This window comes from Lathyrus oleraceus, chromosome 6 (genome assembly GCF_024323335.1).
Source record: "Lathyrus oleraceus cultivar Zhongwan6 chromosome 6, CAAS_Psat_ZW6_1.0, whole genome shotgun sequence".
Taxonomy (NCBI): Eukaryota; Viridiplantae; Streptophyta; class Magnoliopsida; order Fabales; family Fabaceae; genus Lathyrus; species Lathyrus oleraceus.
The window spans coordinates 519,407,919-519,432,908 of NC_066584.1; the positions used below are offsets into that span (position 1 = coordinate 519,407,919).

The window sequence follows — 24,990 nt, forward strand, 5'->3', positions numbered from 1 at the left end:
AAGAATGGGAGACTTACAATCTCAGTTACTAGAATGCTATGCGTTGAGGGTCAAATTTATCTCTATGTTAAGCAATCATAATTGGACTTATGGTGTGAACATGTTCATGTTAATAAGTGTTCAATCATGAATGCAACAATCACACACAAGGGATCACACATAAGGCAAACACAAACAAAAGTCAATGGATGGATCAAGTCATCATCAAGATCAATCATCCATTTTGGCAGATTATAGTTTTCACCTTATTAACACTTAAGTTCCACTAATATTGACAAGACTTGATCGGATCAATCAAGAATCAAATAGTTTGTTGCGAGTCACGAGCATGAAGTCGGGTTAAGAACCATCCCAAAGGAGTGTACTAAGGGTAATTTGTAAAGCTAGCATTCTCGAAATTTTTATGTGTCATGATTGTTTTCATTGTTTTGGAAAGCTAGTATTTTTTTCTATATTATAAATCGATGATGATATAAGTTCTCTGCCTCTTGATTGGTTGCGAGGCATTAGTACACATCTTGAATAACTTAGCAGTCATCCCCAATTTTTTTTTGTTCAAATCATACTTTGCTTCGCTTCCCATAATGCGTACCATGTTAACGATAAATGTCAAAGTATTTTACATTAATCATGTTTATCTGAATCATATATATCTATCGCGGCCGCGAACGACGCGATCCTGAGCTGTCCAGCCAGAACAGCCACTCACCGTATGAGTAGACAGCGTAACGGCGGTTGATAACGCGGGTCTCTCTTGAGGCGGGCAGTTTATCCATTTTTATCTTTATTTTTTTTATCGAAATTAGCGTCTAGACGAACACGTAAAATATAAATCATATTATATTTTTATTTAATTTTAATTTAATTTTTAATTATTTATAAAATACTTAAAAATAATAATATGAAAAATAATAAATCATTATGTAATCACAACGTTTGTGGAAAAAGAAAAATTAAGATTTAAAATAAAATTGAAAAGAATATATTTGCAAGAAAAAAAAGCTAAACCAAAATAATATTTTCTCTTTATATATCAGTATAGATTAGTATTTCGCCCTTATTTTTTCAATTGTTAAAACTCTTTTTGTCTCCTCTCGTGTTTACGTTTAAGTTCTAGACTTTCTGTTTTGCCCTAACGTTCTTTTCTTCTTCACTTCTTCACTGCCTCAATTCAAACAAACCCTAACGTTACATTCGTCTCTCTCCGGCAACTGGCACCCCCTTCGCCGGCAACCGGCACCCCTTCTCCGGCAACCGGCGCTCCTCCTCCTCCTCCTCTGTTCTTCTTCAGGTAAGTTCTTATATGTGTTATTCTTTCGAATTTATTTTCTGTTCTTTCATTTCTTTGAGTTCTTTTTCTGTTTTATTCCCCGAAAATATAACAATATCTTCCTCTGCACCAACTTCTACCTCGGTTGCTTCATGTGGTCAAACCTTCAAACTAAGTGGTAGTAATTTTGACATAGCATAGCAATGTAATCATTGGAGGGATATAAATAACAAGAAGTGACATGTGATTTTTGTAATCTATGATAGTTAACAAAAGGGTTGTGTTTAATTTCTGTTTATTTTTCTGGTATTCTGATTTAGATTTGAGAAAATTAAATGAAAATTAATGTTGCTAATGTTTTCATGGACTTTTTATGAAACTACTACAGTGATTCAATTTGGGGGAAAAGCAGATTCAGCTTCAGAGATTGAGAAAGTGTTGATTTTTATGAGGGAAAAATGAAAATCACTGTGTTCCAGAGAAGAATTCAACTTCCTGAAATAGTGGAACAAAAATTGGCGAAATATTCTCTTACCCTTTTGACTTGACTATTTAGTTAGTTCAATTAATGTTTGTTACATAGAAACTTGAACTTGTTTGGTTATTTCTGGTTTTTCAACACCAACTTTTTTCTCACTGATGCAATCTTAGTATCTTGTTCTAAATTAGTTCCTCGTCTGTTAAAAATTTGTACCTTTTTGCATAAACATGGGAGATGTTAGGCTTAATAGGGTAGATCAGGGACAAACAAAGATTAAGAATGTTCCAATAGCTGTTACCCCTGAAGGGTTTTGGTGTTGTCCCTCACCTGTTGTGTTTCAGAAAAGTCATAAGCCTCAAAATCCTTTGAATAAGACCAAACCTTCTTCTTCGACACCGCAACCACAACCGAAAGCCAGTGTTCAGAAAAAGCCGGTGGCAGTGCAAGTGACGGAGAGAAGAGGTTCTACACCTGCACCGGCACCTGCATCGTCTAGATTGGTGATTTCAGATGATCAAAATTGTGGTGTTGGTTCGGAAAGGTCATCCGCTGGTACTTCTTTGGCTGCGGAGAGATTATCTTCTAGACCAAAAATCGAAACCATGCTAAGAAAGGTAGCTATTGAGTTTGGTGAGCCGGGAACTTGTGATATGAAGGTGGTTTTATTAGGGAAACAAGGTTTTTCTGTTAAGTTGAGTGTGCATAGGGATGTTCTGATAGAGAAGAGTAGTTTCTTTTCTGAAAAGATTTCCAAACAATCGGATTGGTCTTGTTTACAAATTGGAGATTGTGAGGATGTTGAAATATATGTTGAAGCCGTTGGTTTGATGTACTGCAAGGAAATGAAACAGCGGCTCATGAAACAGAATGTTTCTCGCATTCTCCGAATTCTTAAGGTAACTTTCTATGCTCCCTTGTGATAAATATTTCCAATACCGTCGGCTAATATGTAGGTATTAACTACTGCTTCTAGTGATTTGGTTTTGATTGCATTTACATTACCAAATGCCACTAGCAACTGCATTTTCATTTGTGACTGCTTGTTTTTGCTCATTTAATGAAGCAAAGGTGATTCTATTTTATTGTATGTATTAGAATAGTTCTACTTCGTATTTTTTTAAACTTCCTTTCTAGAATGTTCTGCCACGTGGCAGCTTGTGACAATAGCTTTTATAACAGCTCACTCTGTTCACAAAACAGAAAAATCCAATTCTATTTTCAATGAGATGAAATCACATCTCATTTCTGTTACTATGAATTAAGGTATCACTCATTTAGCATTAGTATACATGTGGACGAGCGGTTTTCCCTTAAAAATAAACCAATGGTTGTATATTAGATGGAGAGCTCTAGATTTGAATGTAGAGTGTCAAAAATCATGCGCCCATGTTTTTGGTAATTTATTATGAGTGTGTTGTTGTACATTCTTATCCTTGTTGCTTTATAATATAATAGTATGCTTCAATTTGTGTCCAGTCAAAATAATATGATGCTGATTACTGACGCTGGTTTATTTTGCACCTTCTGCTTATTGGATTTTCAAGTGGAGCATGTGATTTTGGACGGAGGGGTAAAAAAATGGTTCCTCACGATGATGTCTCGTGAACGTGTGAACTGTGAAGCAACCAACAGAGCTGAGACACAGGAGACAGAGGAGGGGTTGAACCTCTAAACCCCTATTACACACTCAAACATTTAGTACTAGGGTTTTAAGAGAGTTGGCTGAAGACCTCGTCAGGAATCAGATTCTCCTATGTCTACCTCAACTTTGACAGACAGAGGTCTAGAGTGAGTTCGGATAGAGGACTCTTTTAAACTAAACCGGTGGGGGTTGCATATGTAGGAAGGCTCAAGCTTTCGAACTGCGTAACAAAAGCGACTCCTTGTTGGTGTAAGATAGGTGATGATCTGATTCACCAATGTATGTTATAACCTGATGGATCATGCGTGTGGAGAATATCTCTCGTGACTCTGGATTTCCTTACCTTTTGAGGTACCACCAATTCAACACAACTCTCTATTTTGTTCTCCTCTTTTCCATTTCTAATTACACACTATGTGTTTGTATCAATGATAGGGTTCAACTCGGTGAGTGCCTCAACAATTCTTCATCCTGACTATCCCGAACAATGTCCCAATCTTCTTGATTGGATCAAGCATAATTTACAGGATCAACAAGTTTACTCTGTCTTATTCGTTCCGCATTCTTTCTATTAAACAGCGCCTCTGTTTGTGTTGCACTTCTCACTGATTTATTTTATCTGATTTAATTTTTGCCATGTCTGCATGTCTCTTTATTTTCCCAGGTTCAAATCAAATGATGAGAGGACTCCCGGCTTATCACATTATCGACTAGACATTTCCTTATCTTGGCAATATATTCAACAGCCTTGTCCAGATTGCTAATCCACCCATTGAAGTTGCAGATCTCATCAAGCTTATCCGTATGATATTCTGGTCCTTCGTATATGTAAGTTTTTTTCCCTCACACCATCCAATGGCCGCAGTTGCATTTGTTATTTATAACCTGTTTTTCTATTTGAAATGGGAGCTGATACTGTAGATGGGGATGAAGCTGCTAGTAGTAATTTTAGAAGGTTGGCTGATCAGGTCTGTGGATATAATTCTGAAGACCCAAAGAACATTTGTTAGACTTTTTAGGAATGGAACTTCTTGTTATTCTCTATCGGAAAACAAAATATAAATTGTGCATTTTTATTTGAACATTATATCCTTTTGTAATTTATTATTTGTTTTCATTTAATGACTTTTTTTTTATCTTAAATTCTTATTTTCATTTTGCATTCCGGACCAATGATGATGATGATATGATGACTCAGATGATGACGAAGATTTGAAGTTCTCAATTGATGAGTTGGATTTTTTTATTTTTTTGTGGATACAACAAAAGGTATGTTGATACTGCCCCTTAAAGTGTGTTAAATGTTTCATGCTACCAATACCTAACATTATTGTTCTAATTCTGTCTTTGAAAATAAATTTGTCTGTAGTGATGCAATCATCACAGATCCGATAAAGTTTCACTTACCTATGCCATGTTCATCTATTTTTTTCACTTTCTCATCCCATCATAACTATTCTTTACCTTTCTCCCCTGCCTTCTCCCCCCTTCCCCGCTCCCCGCTGTTTTGCTGGGTTGCTCTATTTTTTCACTTTCTCATCCATTCATTATACCTTTCTCCCTTGCACTCTCCTCTATTTTGCTGTGTTGCTCTGTTTCTCTTTTAATAGCAACCATGGCATCGTCGAATTTTAAAGTGTAACACATGCTTCCAACAATTTATTAAATATATTGGTGACAATATTGACATAGGTTGTCAGTGGTACTCCTATAACTCCTATCAAGACATGAGAAAAAAACTATTTTTTGTGATTTAGTCATTTTGTTTATGTGTTTGCGTATATGCCTTGGTTTTAGTCTTCAAAATAGCGGTCATCTTGTTATCTGAGATTAACAACCTAGAGACGATATTTTAATTAAGCGGTATCTTAGATAGAGAGATTCGCTTGATGTTTTTTTTTCTTCAATTTTAGTGGTCATAGAAGCTTTGTCTGATTTCATTACCAAAGTCATCTTAGATAGAGAGATTCGCTTGATGTTTTTTTTCAATTTTATTGGTCATAGAAGCTTAACTTGTAGTTCATCCGGATGTGAGAGAGATTAGAGTGCTTTCGAAATGTTAAATTTTATATTAAAATTTCCGTTTTGAAAATACTCTACCACTTGATATATATTGATTAAGTTTTAATCTATTAAGTTCACACAAAGAGGAGAAATCGTCTTAAGCAAAAGACGATGAATGATGTAGTTTTTGTTATGACCAATTCAAAATTGGCCGAGAAGAAGAAAAACAGAAAAACAGAAAAACATAAGAGTATAAGCTTGATGACATTGAGTCTGATAATGAATGGATTGTCAACTATGATGAAGATTTTGAAAACGAAATTTTACATTTTACTATAGAAAATGAGGATTTTGAAGCTGCCACAGCTGAAGGAGGGAATGGAATTAATGTTGCCACTATTGAAGGAGGGAATGAAATTGAATTTGCCACTACTATAAATGAATTGGAGATTCATAACCTTGATGATGAGTTTGATGGAGAAGAAGATTCTCGCCTTGATGATCAGAATGCCTTGAAAGATTAGTTAAGTGATATATTTTAGATGATATTTGAGTTAAGATGATGTAGTTTGGAATGTGTTTGAAACAATTATATTTTGAGTTGCTGTTATGAATATTATGATTGAGGAAATTATGTTTTTTTTAATTGAATATTTGCTATTATGATTAAGTTAATGAGAATTTTATGTTACGATCCGAATTAAGATCCTATGATTTACGCTTTCTTTAATTTTGTCTATTTGTTGGGATCTAACGATCCGAGTTATACGATCCTACGAGCTTTTTCCATACCCTAACGATCTTTACCTGGCTTCTCACGACTCTCTGATGCGGTTCTTCCTCGCGTCATCAGATGCGTTCATTTGCATCGGGTATGGGATGAAATTCATAAGCATATTTTTGCTCACAGATGCAAAATCGATACAGTTGTGATCTGAATTGAAGTCGACCGCAAAATGTGATCAATCTATCACTGAGTATCTTGTGTGAATTCAATGAATTGTTGACGTTCTTGAATCGATCGAAGATTCAATTTCACATTGTGATCGGTTGGAACAGATTCTAGATGGATTACCAGATGAATTTGGTGCCATAGGTTCGATTATTCAGGATCACCCATCTTGTGCCTTATTATTGAAGCAGTCAATGTTGCTATCTCACAAGGCAAAATTGGATTGTGCGAAGAAATCGGTTATGAATGAACCTTTTTTCCATCAATGTAGCTCACACCTCAAATCCTGTGCAGAATTTGCCAATACAGCCCGCTCTTGTAGACCAGTCCATGTCAGTCGATTGATTCTACCACTAAATTGAGTGGAAATCGTGCATTTAGAGTAGGTAGAAGCTTTGGTCGTGGCAGAGAAGGCTGGTTTGGAGGTAGTTCTAGAGTTCAGTGTCAAATGTGCTCTAAGCTTGGGCGTGAAGCTAGTGTGTGCTATCATAGGCATTCATCTATGATGCCTTTTCAGAGTCAGTGGCAATATTCATCTCCAAGTCATTGGCAGCGTGCACCTTAAAATCACCGCCTCAGCCTGTGGTGAACTACAGTCAGTGGCTGTCATCAGCTACACGTGGTCCTCCACCTAGTTCTCCTCATAGATCAGGAGTTCAACCTCAAGCCTTCTTTACGGGGACAAGTAGTATTGAATGTAAAGTTAGAATAGATAACTATTTCATATCTACTGTAATTAATAAGACTGACAATTGTCAGGATAGGAAAGCTCTCACCTCTTACCTGCTATATAGCAGGCTTCCATTGGTTGCTTTATATTATATAAGGCAACAAGCGTCAGTTTACAACTAACTTTCAATATCAATGAAATTCTGTTATAACAGAAATGAAAACCTCTACTCTACAATCTAATATGGTATCAGATTGCTGAGTTGATCCATGGCAGGTATTACTCCACTGGTCTCGCCTCCTTCCTCCGCTCGTGTTTCCCCTGCTCCTGTGCCAGAGTTAAACCCGTATGATTCACGCCGATTACACTTTAAGCTCATGATCGCGCAAAAGTTGGATGAAAACAACTTTCATCTATGGCGTCAGCAGGTGGAACCGTATATCAACGCTCATGATCTCACTGATCTTGCTGTTATAAGTTTACTATCACTATCAACATTTTCGTGGTGGTAGATTTGGTAGAGGTCGTGGTGGCAGGTCCTCAACCTCCAATATTCAATGCCAAGTGTGTTATAAGACTGGTCATTCTGCTCTTAACTGTTGGCATAAGTTTAACTATCACTTTTAACCTGTGGCTAGTGGAAGCAGTTACATGCAGCATCAGTGGCATGGTGCTCCTTCCCAAGCCTCTCCTAATGTGTGGTCAAGACCTCTCACTTCATCAGCATTTGCTCCATCCATCACAAATTCTCCCAGTACTTTTGTTGCAAACTCCTTATCTTCAACCTCAGGATTATTTAGTATTGCCTATCCCTGTGCCCTATTATTGAAGCAGAGTCAACGTTGCTATTTCACGAGGCGAAATTGGATCGTGTGAAATTGGATCTCAATGAACCTCTTTCCATCAATGTAGCTCATGCCTCAAATCCTGTGCAGAACTCGCCAATACAGCCTGTTCCTGTAGACCAGTCTATGTCGTCTGTTGATTCTACCTCTTAATTAAGTGGAAACCGTGCATTTAGAGGAGGTAGAAGCTTTGGTCGTGGCAGAGGAGGCAGGTTTGGAGGTCGTTCTAGAGTTCAGTGTCAAATATGCTCTAAGCCTGGGAAATGAAGCTAGAATGTGCTATCATAGGCATTCATCTATTATGCCTTTTCAGAATCAATGGCAATATCCCTCTCCAAATCATTGGCAGCGTGCACCTTAACCTTACTAGAACTAATGGTCTCAATCATCACCTCAGCCTGTGAACTACAGTCGGTGGCTGTCATCAGCTACATGTGGTCCTCCACCTGGTTTTCCTCCTATATCAGGAGTTCAACCTCAAGCCTTGTTTATGGGGACAAGTAGTATTGAATGTAAAGTTAGAATAGGTAACTATTTCATATCTACTGTAATTACTAAGATTGACAACTGTATGTACAGGAATAGCAGGTTTCCCTATGTTGCTTTATATAAGGCAACAAGGGTCAGTTTGCAACTAACTTTCAATATCAATGAAATTCTGTTATAACAGAAATGAAAACCTCTATTCTACAGTCTATAATATGGTATCAGATTGCTGAATCGATCCATGGCAGATATTACTCCACCAGTCTCGCCTCCTTCCTTCGCACATGTTTCCCCTGCTCCGGTGCCAGAGTTAAAGCCGGATGATTCACTCTGATTACACTTTTCGCTCAAAATCACGCAAAAGTAGGTTGAAAAGAACTTTCATGTATGGCGTCAGCAGGTGTACCTTCACCTAACTTGAACCATTGGTCTCAATCATCACCTCTGCCTGTGGTGAACTACAATCAGTGGCTGTCATCAGGTACACGTGGTCCTCCATCTGGTTTTCCTCCTAGATCAGGAGTTCAACCTCAAGCCTTCCTTACAGGGACAAGTCAGAGTTGGTATCCAGATTCAGGTGCCACTCACCATGTAACCAACAATACTTGACTATTTGTCTCAGTATTTCTCTTCCTGGAACAGATCAAGTCTTCCTTGGCAATGGGCAAGGTTTGCGAATTTTTTCTATTGGATTTACACAGTTTATCTCTCCCTACAAATCACACACTACACTAGCTCTTAAAATTTACTGTTAGGGCCCTATATTACTAAGAATTTGATCTCAGGAAGTTTGCTCGAGACAATGCAGTGTACTTTGAGCTTCATGCTGATTAGTGTCTGGTTAAATCTCAGGCTTCTTCTGAGGTAGTGCTTCAAGGGACAGTGAACAAGGATGGCCTAGGACCCTCATTATATACTATGTGGCACAGGCATCCTCGTCATGAGGTTCTCAAAGCATATTTTACAGTTGCACAATGTTAATGTGCCTCACAAGTCTCCATTGGGTTTTTGTAGCCCATGTTGTTTGTGTAAAGTGCATAGGTTACCTAGTAGTGCCTCCACTGCTGTCTACTCATACCCTTTTGAATTGTTATTTGCTGATGTTTGGGGACCTGCCCCCAATGCTTTCTATTGCTGGATTTAAATACTTGTTAACTTGTGTTGATGCATGCACCAAGTTTACTTGGGTATTTCTCTTTAAATTGATATTATATGTCGTACTCACTTTCACACACTTTCTCACTGCAGTAGAAGTTGAGTTTAATATAAAAGTGAAATCAGCTCAAAATGATGGAGGGGGTGAATTTACAGCTCTAACTTCTGTATTTAATTCCAAAGGAATTGCACACAGACTTGCTTGTCCACACACACACCATCATAATGGCTCAGTTGAGCGCAAGGATAGGCATGTTATTGAGACTGGTCCACACACACACCTTCAATATGTGGTTACCGAAGTTGTAGTGGAAAAACATGACTATAAGGTCTTGGAGGGTTTAGTTTTTTACATATGTATCTGATACGAATTGTATTCTAGAATTTTCAGTGACTAGTTTATGCGTATCCGATATGTATCTATCCGATATCCGTATATATCCGTATCATGTCCGTGCTTCATTGTTTTTAGCTCTAATTTCAAAAAATACAAGTTCATAATTTTTGTTTGAATACCAACCAATCTTCATAGGTAGTATGTACCAAATTATCGAAATTTTTTGTATCAAGGCTGAAGAGGGTGTTTTTAAAGGTAATATGTAGCGTCATTCATCTTTCACGGTTAATAGACAAATTTTGATGTGTTTTGGTGGTAAATGAGTTGGTAGATTTGACTGAAAATAGAAAATATATTTGACTTTTATTATAGGTTATGTTAATAAAAAAACATGATTCTGTTAGTAGATTTGACTGAAAATAGAAAATATATTTGACTTTTATTATAGGTTATGTTAATAAAAAAACATGATTCTGTTAGTAGATTTGACTGAAAATAGAAAATATATTTGACTTTTATTATAGGTTATGTTAATAAAAAAACATGATTCTGTTAGTAGGGATATATATAGATAGATAGGTAGACTTCTGCGACCTTTGAGTCGGCGATACAAATATCGTCGCCAAGGATAGCATACTTATCAAAGCGCTTCCACGGATATATCTTCTCCGCACACCACCAAATGGTGGGACAGTGTAAAGAGCGGCCAAGAAGCGAGATATCCAACCAAGAGGTTGCCCTGATCCTTGGGCTGATAGTCAAGTAATTTGCTCTTGAATGACAGGTCTACTCTCGGATACAAAGGTTCTATGTTCAAGCAATTGGGCCAACTTTCATTGGATTCTTCCAAAGTAGGTGAAGGTCTTTGGCTCTTTTTGGTAAGTCTTCTCGGAGTAAGAACCTTTCTTTTTGAGCTGGCGCGGAGACCTATGGTCTCCATTCCGCCTTATCTTTGCTCTATGTCGGTGTGAAGTTGCTAGCATAATATGGTAAGCAGCGGGCTTTCTATCCTCAGAGGTTCCGGTCACGCTAAAGTTACTATATATATATATTATATATATATATATATATATATATATATATATATATATATATATATATATATATTTATATATATATTTATATATATTTATATATTTATATTTATATATATTTATATATTTATATATATATTTATATTTATATATATTTATATATTTATATATATATTTATATTTATATAACTTTCTTTCTAACTAACTACTTCTAACTATCTAACTAACTAACTAACAGAATTAACAGAATTAGTTTTAAATAACTGCCTTCAGTTAGTTTTAAATAACTGCCTTCAGTTAGTTTTAAATAACTGCCTTCAGTTAGTCTTAAATAACTTACTTCATTTTGTCAACATTACCGAAGTCCTATCTACTCTTCACATTGAAAGTCTTTTCAAATGGCTTTATCAAGCACCACGTTCAATGCTCTGGTAATTCTCTTCATGATGCTGTTCATGGGGTGTTTCGGAACATATCAATACTTCTCCCATGTTCAACAGTGGGGGCCAGCCGTCTTAAAGAAACACTATCGCCCTCAGATTTCTTTCTTGGAAGACAGGCTGACCATACACGGGCTGTGGCCGACGAACGAAACAAATCCTCAGCCAAGAAGGTGCACTACATCATCTAGGGGGAGATTTTTCCACTCCGGCAACCAGGTTGATTTAATGTTTTAATGATTTGGCAAGATTGTATTTATTCAATTTCTTTATGCTGTATATACTGTATTTCATCTCATAATCAATGTTCCAGAATTCAGCATGCTGGATTTATGTTTTTTTATGACTATATGTTACAACATCTTAATGTAGATATTTGAATCTTTGTTTTTGTAGATTTCCATGAATTTAACGAACACACTACACAACTCCTGGCCTAATTATTTGGGAAGTGATGAGTTGTTTTGGAGTTCACAGTGGATAAGCCATGGGACTTGTTCTTATCCTATGTTCAATCAACCTAGGTATTTTTGGCTCGCCCATAATATATGGGCACGATTCAATCTTTTTGGTTTACTTGTACAGGCCGGAATTGTTCCAGTTGATGCTGAACAAACCCCATCAACTATTTACAGAAGAGAGGATGTGTTGTTCGCCATAAACGTATATCACAATGTTCTTTTGGAAGTGGAGATAGATTGCATTGAAGGGACCATAGAGTTGCTGGAGATAAAAGTTTGTTTGGATCACTCAGGTACCGATTATATAAATTGTCCAGGTATTGGGAGTTGTGGATGGTCATTTAAATGGCTAAAATATTCTGCAAAAAAGAAGAAGCAACCCATTTGTGAATGTAGTACTAGAACCGAACCAAAAATCAGCAATATTTCCCAAGTTCATGATAGATTTGGAGATTATGGGAATAATAAATATGGTGTTTTTTTGATGTAAATAAGCAAAGTTGGATGGATAAACATATCTCCAAGGCTTTCTTTTGATTCTACTGCATGTCTTTTCAGTGTCATTTGATTGTATGTATTAGAAATATTAATTCTTTGCAATTTATTTTTTAGAATGTATATGGCAGCTTGTGATCAACATAGAAATGAAGGTTTCAAGTATGTTTATCATGTCCTACTATTTTTAAAAATTTATATTATGAAAAAAATGTAATATGTAATGAAGAAACAGGAAGAAGTTTTGGCAATTTAGTATAAATAAATAAATTATACAGTTAACCCTAATTTTGACTTAATTTTGATTGTTAAAAAAGAGTAACCCTAATTTTGATTATTAAAAAAGAGGGATTGCTTGTAGACTTAAGTTAATAAAAATAGACATTAAGATTGTAAAAAGACAATAAAATTAATATTAGTTAAAAATAATTGGCTAATTTTTAATCGTTGTATGATAAAAAATCAATAGAAAATAATAATTGTAATTTACTAAATAAATTTTTTTTGACCAATGAAAACAACCCTAGCAGCTTTCTCTTGATTCATTTCAAACTGCACTATTATCTAGTGGTTCTTTCATTTACCCGGATTACCTTACGTCTCTCATTTCTCATTTGACATGCTTCAGATTATTCCATTCCCCTCTCTCTCTTTCCTCTCTTTCTTCGTTTTTCTTCTTCTTCCTTCCTTTATGTGTATCCACCTAGCAGAACTAGCATCAGCAGCAGAAAGTGAAAATGGGTTAACATTTGAACAAGTGTGCGTATTCAGAAGTTTTCTCTCACTGAATGCTTTGTGTTTATGTTCATTTTTTTAAGTTTCTGAATCTTTTTGGTGTGAAGATGTTGCTTACTCGGATTTTTGTTGTTGTCAAATCCAGGTTTTTGGTGTCAAGATGGTGTGAACATGTGATTTTGAAAATAATATATATAATGTTTATTGTATCCACTAACTTGCATAGAGAAATGATAAAATTCAACATTAATTTTAATGCATTTGTTTTTGTATAGTTATCACTTTGTTCATTCTCCCTAAGATTTTACTAGATGTCAAATGTGTAGAGACACGATACATCATTCAGATTCAAACACAAACACATGATATTTTACTTATTTATTTTTAAAAAATTTAATTATAATCACTATATTATTTTGACAAAAAATCTCAAATTTTGCAAAATTTTTGAATAATAATAATTTGTGTCAATTTTAACAATATATTATTATATTGATAGTAGTTAGATAGATAGAAATATAACAAATAAAATATTTTTTATTAGTAAAAAATTACTAATAACCATTGTATTAATATTTTAAGAAAATATAATTGAGACATAACAATATTGAAAAAAATATATTTATAATTAAATAGAGAGATCACATGTTTATAAGTTAAGAAAATCTTATTCACAATTTAATATCCAAAATTTAAATTTTAATAACTCAACCCTTACAAATTTTAATAATTCAAAATCAAATTAATCATACCTAGATATACTGCATCCATTGATTTCCATTGCCAATATTAAAAACAAAAAATGACATGAAATCAAATAACTGAATGAGATCAAAAATATGAAAATTTATTTACTAAGAATTGAATAACCTTGTCTTCCTTTCTTGCTTTGTGATTGATTCCAACAATTCTTATCCCACAAATGAGCTTCATATCGACCTGTCCAACGATGTCTAAAACAATAAAACCCATTTTAGAGAACACAAAAATATAAATAAAATCAAAATTTGAATGGATATATATATAACCTTGTGACACCTCTATAAATGGAGCTTCTTTGTGGAGGTGAGTTACTTGGGTTTCACCATGGTGGTAGTAGTAGAAGAAGAAGTATGAGATCTCTTTGCCATGAAAACTTTGACTCAGAAAAAAGATGAGAGATGAACACTGCACTACATACGCTTACAGTTCCAAGAGTGATGGAAGGGACATACTTATATAAATAATATGACTAAGTCATCCAATAAAAAAGGCATTCATTCATTTTATTTATAATAGTGGAGCAGAGTGAAAAAGTAGGTTTAAATATTTATTTCTATCTCTTTTTTTTTATATTTTTAATTCAGGGTTTTATTTTTTTACACTACAATTAATTGTATTTTGTATGACTAGAAAATATATTTAGTTTTGTTTTTTAGTTGTTGATGTTATAGTGTAGTTGGTAGTTGAGTTGAAAGAATTCAAGATGGGAAAGTGAAGGTTAAGGTGAAATGATCGAGAGATATATATGTTCAACCATGGACCATTATTTCTACCTATTAAAGAATTGTTTGTGTATTTTTAAAACTATTATGTAGTCCTTCTCTTATTAGGTAAGGTATAAGGTTTTTGAAATTGCAAATGGTATGCCTCTAAAACTATATTTCGATTGCATAATAAATTTTACAACTTTACACCATTTTAAATGTTTTAGATGAAAGTAACCCTAAAATTATATAAAGATGAGAAAGATCAAGTGTCTCGTCAAGATCTATCAAAATAATAGGTTAATCTTAAACGAAATATTTAGAATGACAACAAAATATTTAGTTTTTATACCAGATTTGAATTCTTGCTAAAATTTTATTTTGAGCCATTTTATGTTATTAGGTAGGATACTCTCAGAGCCAAAACTATTGTATTACTTTAAATTATTTTGAAAGTATAAACACTAACACAAAATAATAAACCTAGAAATCGAAATACTTAAAACAAACCCGTTTTAGCTTTTTTTCATGTTCGACTAAATTGAGCATCAATTTGTTGTTTTGTGAATTTGTTAAGACTTGAGGTTTATATATATATTTTTAATTTCATAACTATTATTCCTTTCCTATATGATTTTATTTGTATTATAATGCTTAATTATAATATCGATAGAATTTATAGGATTTAGTTTGACAAAGTTTGGTTCCTTAGGGCATAATCGATAAGTTATAGTTTTGTGACGCTTGATTGTTCAACTATAGCTCAATGTCAAATATGATACCTTATCCAATAATAGGAATTCATAATTTGTATAACGTTGATTGGAATTTTCTTAAATTACTCTATAGTTAATCAGGAATAAATTGAAATTAGAGATTGAACCCTAAAATTGGTAGGTCAATCAATTTTTATTCATACATACTTTTAATTGAAATCCCCAAAAAATGTCCAAACTAGAAAGCCCCACCTTCTAACTTTATTTATTTTTGTACTTTCCAAAAGTACAATGAGGATAACACTGTGTTTGTAGGGCTGTCTATGGTGTTTGGGGTATTTTGACAATGGTTAGGGCTAGCTCGTGTAGAAAGATGAGAAACTATGTATATTGCTTCTCCAAGTAAAAATTCGAGACCCCCTTTCATCCCTAAGACTCATATATTTATAAAGACTCCTTGAGCATGGGATAGAGAACCAAAAAACATTTTCCCTAACTCCTTCATCTAAAACATAGGAAGATGAGACTTGTTCTCCTTTAAATCGTGGAGAAGGAAGTTTTCCTCCTTGTCTGATCTCTCTAGTCGATTACCTCTTGGACATGTCACCACCTACATTTCTTATGGTGGATGGGTAATTGAATCCATATCGGGAGGCCCAAGCCCAATTGAGTGGCCTACCGCCCAATTACATGCGACCTTATGCCCCATTTTGGACAAACTATCACCATATGTTAGGCGTTCACCCAATGCCAGGGAAATTGGTTTGTATCCTAAAATCATGGACCTTACTTATTAGGACCCTGTAAATTTTCCCCAATACACATTCCCTCAAGCATGAGGTCTTATAAAAGACAAAATGATTTAATCCAGGCAGAAGGTGATTTATTTCTAGACGAGATTTAGATACTAGAGTCCCTTAGGAGAGACTTCGTAAAGACAAATCCCTAAGGCGAGACTTGAGTAGTCAAGTACCTTAGGCAAAAATTAATAAATGAGAGCCCCTCAGGTGATGCTTTCAATCGAGTCCTTTATGCGAGACTTTAAGTTGAGGACCTTAGGAGAGACTTGAGTTGAACTACTCAAGCGAGGCTTGAGTAGTCAAGTCTTTCAATCGGGACTTTAAGATAAGTCCTTTAGAAGATACTTTCAGTAGAGTCTCTTAGGAAATACTTTAAGTTGAGTTCCTTAGGAGAAAATTTTAGTCGAGTCCCTCAGACGAGGCTTTAAGTTAAGTCCATTAGGAGAAACTTAAAGTTTAGGGGGTTTTAGGACATGAGGAATTATGAAAAATATCATGTTCGTAAAAAAATTTAAAGGAAATATTTTCAAATTCTCCACCATGATCGCTTCTTACAATAATGATGTTTGAGCTTACAACAATGACATTTGAACTTTTCTCAATTTAAACATTTTTACAAAATATTTTAAAAACTTTAGAAGAATAATCTTTATGTTTCAAATAATACTTATGTATATTTGGAAAAAATCATCTACAATTATGAACCCATATCTCTTCCCACCATATGATTGTTAGTTTTTACTGAACCAAAACGGTCTATGTTAAAAAGTTCAAGAGGTTTGTTTGTATAGACAATATTTTTTGAGTGGAAACTACTCTTGACTTGTTTTACCATGTGCAAGCTTCACATATATTATCGTTGTTAAAGTTAATTTTGGGAAGTCCTCTAACTAGATCTAATTTAGATAAATATGAAATACTTATATGACCAACTCGTCTATGCAATATCCATTTGTCTTTATCTATGATTATAAAGTAAGAATCTAATGGTAGATCATCCAAGTATAATACGTGTAAAGTTTTTTTGTTCCATTAAGCCAACTCAATTAGTAGCTGTGTAGGGACATGAGATGCATGAGAGCGGGTTCGAATCCGCGATATCTCACTTGTTCATCTAAAAAAAAAGGTGAATTCTAGGCAGTAGGCTACATGGCCAATTTTTGTTTTTGTCTAGATCCATAAAAGAGGATTTCTTCATAGTATGGTTTCTTAACTATGCATAGGTTAGGTTTAAAGATAACTTCATAAATATTTTCACATAATTAATTGATTCTTAGTAAGTTATATTTTAAACCTTCAATATATTAAACATTTTCTATTAAAACATAACCATTCTTACCAATGGTTCCAATACCTTTGATTTTGATCTTGTCATTATTTTCAAATGTTATTGATCCTAAATCCTTTTTATTTTAATGATAAGAATCATTCTTTATCTCTTATCATGTGTCTTGATCAGTCATTATCCAAGTACCATGGCTTTTTTTTATTGATTGTCGGAAGACATACCAACATATGAGATTAGGAGTTTTTTAGATACCCATAATAACTTGGGTCCTTGATGGTTTGTGTTGAAAGTCCTTTTACTTTCATTAGATTTAAATTTTATGGGTTTAGAGAGAATTCCCTTTTCCTTTTTAAAATAACAACTTGATTCATGGTGATTTGTTTTCTTATAGTAAGAACATATTTGATCATGATTCACTCTTTTATTCGTAAGAAAGCATTCTTTTCTAGATGTCATGTTCATGCTAATAAGTGTTCAATCATTGGCGTCTCTGTCTACACAAGTGTTTGTTAGTGTTTATGTTTCTCAGTTTGTCCCTCAGGTGCGGAGTTCGTCGGTTGCGTATCGCTGAATTTTGGCATAGCTTGATCGATATGTTTAAATGGTTCGGTCAACATTTTTTTTTATTTCCTTGCTTTGCCGTTGGTTAGCCGTAGTACTGTGGCTCTGATTTTTTTTATCTTACTGAAGTCTTCCGAGCACATTAGCCGCTGTTTTTCATTAATGAACGACTTGCTTCGCTTTTAGAATGGATTCTCTTGGCTTTCTAACTTCTGTTTTTTCTAACTTCTGTTCTATGTATTTCTATATACATACCAAAAACAGTTTCTAAACGGTATATCCTTTACTGGTTTCTTAAGTGTATATTTTTTTTAAACACATATACCTTATGTTAGTTGTATGTTTTATTGGTCAAGTGCAGTAAAAATGGTGTCTTCACGACACAAATGCATTAAAATGAGTCCTTACATCTTTATGTGTTTTAAGACCAACTTAAAATGAAGTCTTTGTTATAAGATGTTTCGGTTCAGGATGATGATTGAAAATGTTGTAGGATCAACATTCATGCTTGGAAGAACTTTAACATATGAATTATGGGGAATGATTTCTGATCAATATGGTCGAAAACCTGCTGTGGTTATCGACACGTTTTCTCAGTGTAAGTTTATATATATATATATATATATATATATATATATATATATATATATATATATATATATATATATATATATATATATATCGATAAGATGAACGATTACTGGTTACTGAGCAATTCATTCATTTACACCACATGGGAGTGCAAGAAACAGCCATAAGAGGCCAATCTAGGATCAAACTAGATAGGCACGCTGAAATAAAACTTGTCCCTATGAGGATATAACTCAATAGGGAATTCCATCCCAATGTATGTGTTGGGAGGGAACAGAAACAACCAACATCCACGAGGATATAACTCAGTGGGGAATATGGAAGGAAAGATAAATATTTTCTGCTTATGGGACTGACTCTATATGGAGAGATCAATCACCAACACCTGCTTGGGGAACATAATACCCTCAAAAAAGAGGACAAAGATATATGTCAAACAAATGCGACATGAATGTTTTCAATATGCACATATGCATGATTTATGTATGATGAATGTTGACAAAACAGACATTTCTAACACAAACAGGTCCAACGAGCAAGTACACAAACATCCGGTACTACATCTTAAGAGAGAAAGCCAGGACCACAAAGATCTCTGCAGGGGCATGAACATCAGTCATTCCAACTGGGGCAAAGTCGTTGCACAGATGTACTCTATCGTAGAAGAAAATCTACCGGGGAAGTCATCAAAGAGGAGGATGGAACTCTGTGGGGAACAACCGCCAAATCAGAAGTTTCCAAGGGTGTAACACCTCAAAATTAGCCCTCCTCTTCTTGGGACTAGTTTAACATATTGCATTTCATTTTTTAGGGCATTTGGCATTTGCATATTGCATATCATATGGAAATCAGAAGTCATCCTCCAAGGTCTTGTCAGAGGTGGAAAGGTACATGATTCAAGCCTAAGGGTTTTCTATGGATTGGTGATCTACCATCTGAGGGTTTGCAGTGTATTCGGGTTTCCTGATCCTTCAAAGGTCTTGAGTATTATATTTGTTGCCAGGATATGTCACCATCATCATGGTTATTTCATCCTCAAGGGCTTCACTGTGCATTCTCAAATTCCTTTGGATTAGGGTTTTGACCTCTGGTCAACCCTAATCAATTGCATTCTTTCAACCTGGGTTTCTCAAGAAAATGAGGTATTTGTTGATGATGAAGATCACATGATCATTATATTGAGCTTATATGAGCTAGGGTTTCATTTCTGTGCAAATTCCTCAAGTGGTTGAGGCTCAAGCTGATCAGGGCATGGCAGGGTCATCTGAGGACCTGTACAGTCAACTATGCAAGAGCTGAGGGCTAGGAGGTGGAGAAATGATTTGAGACACTTCATTCATGTTCAAAAGAGGCCTATTCATCATGTCAAACATCTATCTTGAAGATTTTGAAGTCAAAACAAAAGTTTCCAAAAATGGAAAGTGACCTGTAATTTCAAGTTTCCAAAAATGACAAGTTTTTGGTCCACATTCAACTTGAATTTCCAACATCAAAGAAGCTTCAAATGAAATTTTGTTGAACATGAAAGTTGAATATCTTTCTCTCCCATTTCCAAAAAGTCCAAGATCATGAGTATCTGATGAATGGTTGAGGAGTTATGAGCAAATGATCATCAAGGGTGCATAGAAGTTCAACATGGCATAACTTTTGATTCAAAACTCCAAATGGAGTCACTCTTTTTGCAAATTGCTTCTTATGACCTATATTTTCTAAATCAAGCATTGCATTGCATGAAAAAAGTTCAAATGATCAAATGTCCATTCAAGTGCATTTTGGAGGGAAAATGGGGAATTTAAATTTGGTGCATCACATGAGTAAAATACCACTTGCATTGTGTTTTGTGGTTGATTTTAAGTGAATCCAAGCATTTGCATGCTACTATTCACGTGGTGCATGGCCTTACAAGCTCATTTTTTTCATTTTTGCAAATTGGTCCATATTTTCTTAATTTTAATTAATCAAGCCTAATGTGGATTAGCATGGTAATTAACATGGCATATAAATAGTGAATCCTAACAGAATTTGCCATAATCACAAGTTCTAGATCTAGAAAATTTTTCCCTCCAAAATTCTCTCTCATTGAAATTCAAATTTTCTCCACACAAACACACATTTTCTTGGTAGATCCTTCATCATCATGGAGTTTTGAGCAAGATCCATACTTTTTTTGAAGAAATTGGTGAAGATTTGTGCACCTTCAACACATGAACACATCAATGGCAAGTGCAAATTAAGAAAGATCTAGCTCGTGGCAAGCATCCACTTCTACATCAAGCTTCATAACAAGAGTGGATAAGGAGATTTGGAGGCTTAAGAAGCTTGAACACACTGTTTCCATCCACTACTCTTCAAGAGGTTGGAAATTCGAATCTCATAAATCTTGATTTTATGTACATAAACTTATAGAGCTTTCATCACTGGTTATTCTGATATAAATTTCATGAAATTTGGATGAAAAATGAAGAAGTTATGTTGAATTAAAGTTTAGATCTAGAAATTTATTTCCTTCGATCCAGAAAATAGATGATGAATTAGGCTTAGCTTTTATGATATTTGGAATGTACTCATCAAGACCTTTCCAACGATATAAATTTTATAAAATTCTGCAAAAAAAAAAGATGAACAGTAGCACCACCGTCTTCACGAAGAAGACGGTGGAAACCACCGCATGAACCACCGCTGTGAATAGTAGCGCCGCCACCTGCAACATGCGCTAGGGCAAGCCCAAAACGGTGTCGTTTTGGTCCTAGCGCGCAACCTCACTTCGATCCTCCGCTCCAACACTTATTTCGAATTAACCAAATTCATTTCTATTTCCCTCCATTTCATCATGTGATTTCTTCATTAATTCATATTTTTTTTTATCCAACTTCCAAAATTCATAACAAATTGAAAATTAATCCAAATTGAATGCAATTTTTTCTCACATGTTCATTGAAGTGTCTAGTATTTTATGATGTGACTTTCCTGATTTTAGCATTTCTGGATTTTGAATGGTGAATTGTTATTTGAACATGTATGCAAATGTGACATGCTTCATTCATTCTATTGTGAAATGCTCATACATTGGCCAATTAATGTGAAATTTGGTATGCTGATTCTCAACATGTTGCATGATTTTTAAGGCTTGGTTGTGCATTTTTATCATTTTTCATTTCTGTTTTGGACACATGAATGCATGGTGTGACAATGTGTGTCACACAATTTGATATCATACTTGTTCATTTTCATTGCCATATCAATTGAGCTCTGTTGATTCTAATTTTTGACATGATGATTGTGTTTGACATGTTGTGTGTAAATAAAAATTTCCAAATTTTTTTGATTCATTTCTGTTTTAATATGGAATTTTCATTCTTGATGACCAATTGTGTGCTTTGTAATTGCCTTTGCCATATCTTGCTAATGTGATAACTTTGCTTGATGCTTTTGACTTGGTGTCGCATTACGCGAAAAACCGACTGGAAAAAAGAAACACAGAGCCGCCACTGTGCGTTATTTATCCCAAAGGAGGGAAAGGAAACGCTCGAAGTAAACCTGGAAAGGTCATGGTCTCGCGACCAGAGATTGATAGGATCGGGAGTCGGTTATGCGAAGGGAAGGTATTAGCACCCCTACGCATCCGTCGTACTCGACGGGATCCATGCTCAGAAAGAATAGAAGAAAGGTTGCTAAAAAAGACTGCTCAAGAACTGCACGCACACTGGGATCAAACACAAATGAAAGACGGAAGAAGAGGACTCGGAAGGATATCGCATCCTGGGCCTACGTAGTTTGTCAGACACAAACATCAGAGTCAATGTAGTTCGGGGACATGGGAATGTGCTCGCTAGGATGTCGCATCCTATGCATACGTATTTTCTCTGACCAGAGAAAGAATCAGAGCACTCATAGCTCGGCTAACGCACGCCAAACAAAACACACAAACTGGAAATGGAATGCCAATCGCTGGTCTTACATCCAACTCCAGACACACATGCAAACATGGAAACCGAATGCCAATCGCTGGACTTACATCAGACTCCGAACCAACAAACACACACAGGAAACCGACTGCCAATCGCTGGACTTATGTCAGACTCCAGACAAACAACCGCACACAGGAAACTGACTGCCAATCGCTGGACTTACGTCAGACTCCAACAAGCAAACAAAAGGGTTGAAAAAGAAAAAGGGCGCCCAAAGAGATCTACTCATCTCCTGCCTACGTACCCCATCTGGTATGAGGATCAGGGCGACGTAGTTCCCCTTAACAGGGAAAGAACTTCTATCCTAACCAGAGACAAGGGAGATAACACGCTACTAGGGAGACTATGACTCGAGCCTAGAAGTTGTCATGCATACGATCCCTATGTTGAGGTCTCTATCCTAACTTGCACAGGAAGCAAGCTAGCCTAAACAGCACATCATCAAGCACAAGCACAAGAGAGCATGCACACACACTATATGCAAACAAGTGGCTCATACAAGGTTGGGCTTTAGTCAAGGGGTCACATCAACCTCGACAAACAAGCCAACTGGAATGGGGTGTTTTTAGCTATTAACCCTAACATTGAGAGTTAGGGTGGTGCAGATGAAATGGAGATGAGGGTTATGCCTCATAGCTCTTATCCCTGGTCTGGGAGAGCTTGAAACAATGAAAGTGTGGGAGTTCAGAATGAAGGAACTCTTCTCCACAAATGTCTGACACAACAAGATTTTGGATTTTTATTCAAAGTGCATCAACACATGGTGTGAGCAAAGTGAATGACACCACTGAATAGCAGGGGATGGATTGCACATCCCTTTTATCTGCCAATTGCCTCTTAAGAGGACTTTACCTGCTTGGCACAAAATTAAACAAGCACAAGCATTGCCTCTTAAGGAGGGCTTCAGACAAGTGCCTACCAACATAACATGACAGGTCTTCCAGACTACATGAAGATCAAGGAATTATACCTAAGTGGTATGCCAACCACAAGCAAAGCAAAGCAAAGTTCAAATGAACTTAAAGCAACTTAGGTACCTGTGGAAACAACTAAACCAATCAGTACAGAATTCAGACAATAGTCAACAGTCAATATCAAACAGACAATCCCAATGCACAATGAGTAAGCCATAAGGAAAACACTCAAGTGAATTATCATCAAAGCCTACAAAACCAAAAAATGTTAGCCAACAACAACAAATGACCAAGCTCAAATGAAGGAGCAACATCAATCATGGAGATGCATACTTGAGCCTGAAATTCACAACTCAAATGGTAAGTCCAAACCACTAGGTCAAAGCCTAGGGTCAAAAGTGGATCAAAAAGCCAAAACAGAACTTGATATTCAACACAAAGCATGTTCATTCAATCAAGAACAAGTCCTAAAAAGGACCAAACCAAAATCAATAAGCAAGGTCATGTGGTGAGCAAGAGAAGTCAAAGACCAATTCAAGGCATACATTTGGACATTAAGAATGACAATTCCAAATCAAAACAGAAATATTCAAATAATTCTGGAAAAATTCATGAGCATTCAACACATCCAATACCATCATCATACAAAAAATCAGAAGCATCAAAGATCAATTGGCATGGAAATTAAATTGCACAAGTTGAACAACCAAATGTGTGACACAAATTGTCACACCATGCAAACATGTGTGTAAAACAGAATTGGCAAATGAGAAAAATACCAAGCCAAGCCTCAAACATCCATTAACATGTCAAGAAACATCATACAAAATTTCAATGCATTTGGATTAAAATCAAGCATTTCACAATAGAAAGAGTGGAGCAAGGTCACAAATGTACACATGATCACATCTTCTAACATAGTTCAAAATCCAACCATGCACAACTTCAGAAATCATCATCATAAAAAACTAGACAAAGAGAGGATCATGCTACAAAAAAGTTGGAATTATTTGAGCCATTTTTCAATTTATTATGCATTTTTAAAGTTGATGAAAAAAATAAAAAACAAAATGATCATGGCATGGCAAATAAGGAGGGAAAGCATAAAGTGAAGAAATGATTTGAAATATTTGCTTGCGCCAGGAATCGAACTTGGTTCAGATTCAAATGTGAGCGCGCCACAATGATGAAACGCACCGTTTCATTAAAATAGGTGGCAGTCAGCGCTTATTTGGCACAGTCAGAACAAATGTGGACCAACCAATGTGCTAGCAAGGCAAAAACGTGGGCGAATGAAACAGAAGCCCTAGGCCACATGTGCAAATAACCAGACGGGCGCTACACTGGAAGCTACGGACACTAACCTGGAAAACTTCATCTTCTTCACGAAGATGAAGATGAACAGTACATGCTTCATGAACAATTTTCCGGATTTTTCCAGAATTCCATAAAAACTATACCAAATCAAAGCTCATGCAATGGAGAACACAAATCAACTAAAATCTAAGCTCAATTCACCAAGATCAAAGAGAATCGATGCAAAACATTTTTGAATGCAAAACTTCAATCACACATAATTCACTCAATAATGCATCATTTCATATGATTTTTAGCTCAGAATCATCAGTGTTAAAAGATCTATACAAATATACACATGGATTTGAGAATTATGAAGGTCG

General features: G+C 35.4%; 1 protein-coding gene and 1 long non-coding RNA gene across 19 annotated transcripts; one reads left to right on the forward strand and one right to left on the reverse strand.

Annotated features, from left to right (window-relative positions):
* The first annotated feature begins 1,057 nt into the window (after positions 1-1,057).
* On the forward strand, positions 1,058-12,446 carry LOC127097798 (ribonuclease S-4). Of its 17 annotated transcripts, XR_007793188.1 has the most exons (8): positions 1,058-1,291; positions 1,659-2,647; positions 3,296-3,744; positions 3,829-4,221; positions 4,315-4,361; positions 4,592-4,662; positions 11,241-11,535; positions 11,713-12,446. XR_007793188.1 is itself a non-coding variant. In XM_051036285.1 (2 exons), exons 1-2 carry the CDS (start codon positions 11,275-11,277, stop codon positions 12,265-12,267), a joined length of 816 nt encoding a protein of 271 aa, XP_050892242.1. In that variant the 5' UTR covers positions 11,050-11,274; the 3' UTR covers positions 12,268-12,446. The 17 variants fall into 17 exon arrangements, 1 of the variants encoding a protein (XP_050892242.1); XR_007793187.1 differs by having other exon boundaries at positions 3,829-4,662; positions 11,713-11,840; positions 11,952-12,446; XR_007793183.1 differs by having other exon boundaries at positions 3,829-4,361.
* Positions 12,447-12,696: 250 nt separating this feature from the next.
* LOC127097799 (uncharacterized) lies at positions 12,697-14,230 on the reverse strand. Of its 2 annotated transcripts, none has more exons than XR_007793195.1 (3): positions 14,036-14,230; positions 13,878-13,960; positions 12,697-12,984 (listed from the first exon to the last, which is right to left on the reverse strand). It is a non-coding gene; the product is annotated as an uncharacterized LOC127097799 (long non-coding RNA). The 2 variants fall into 2 exon arrangements; XR_007793196.1 differs by lacking the exon at positions 12,697-12,984 and adding an exon at positions 13,759-13,768.
* Between the last annotated feature and the right edge of the window lie 10,760 nt (positions 14,231-24,990).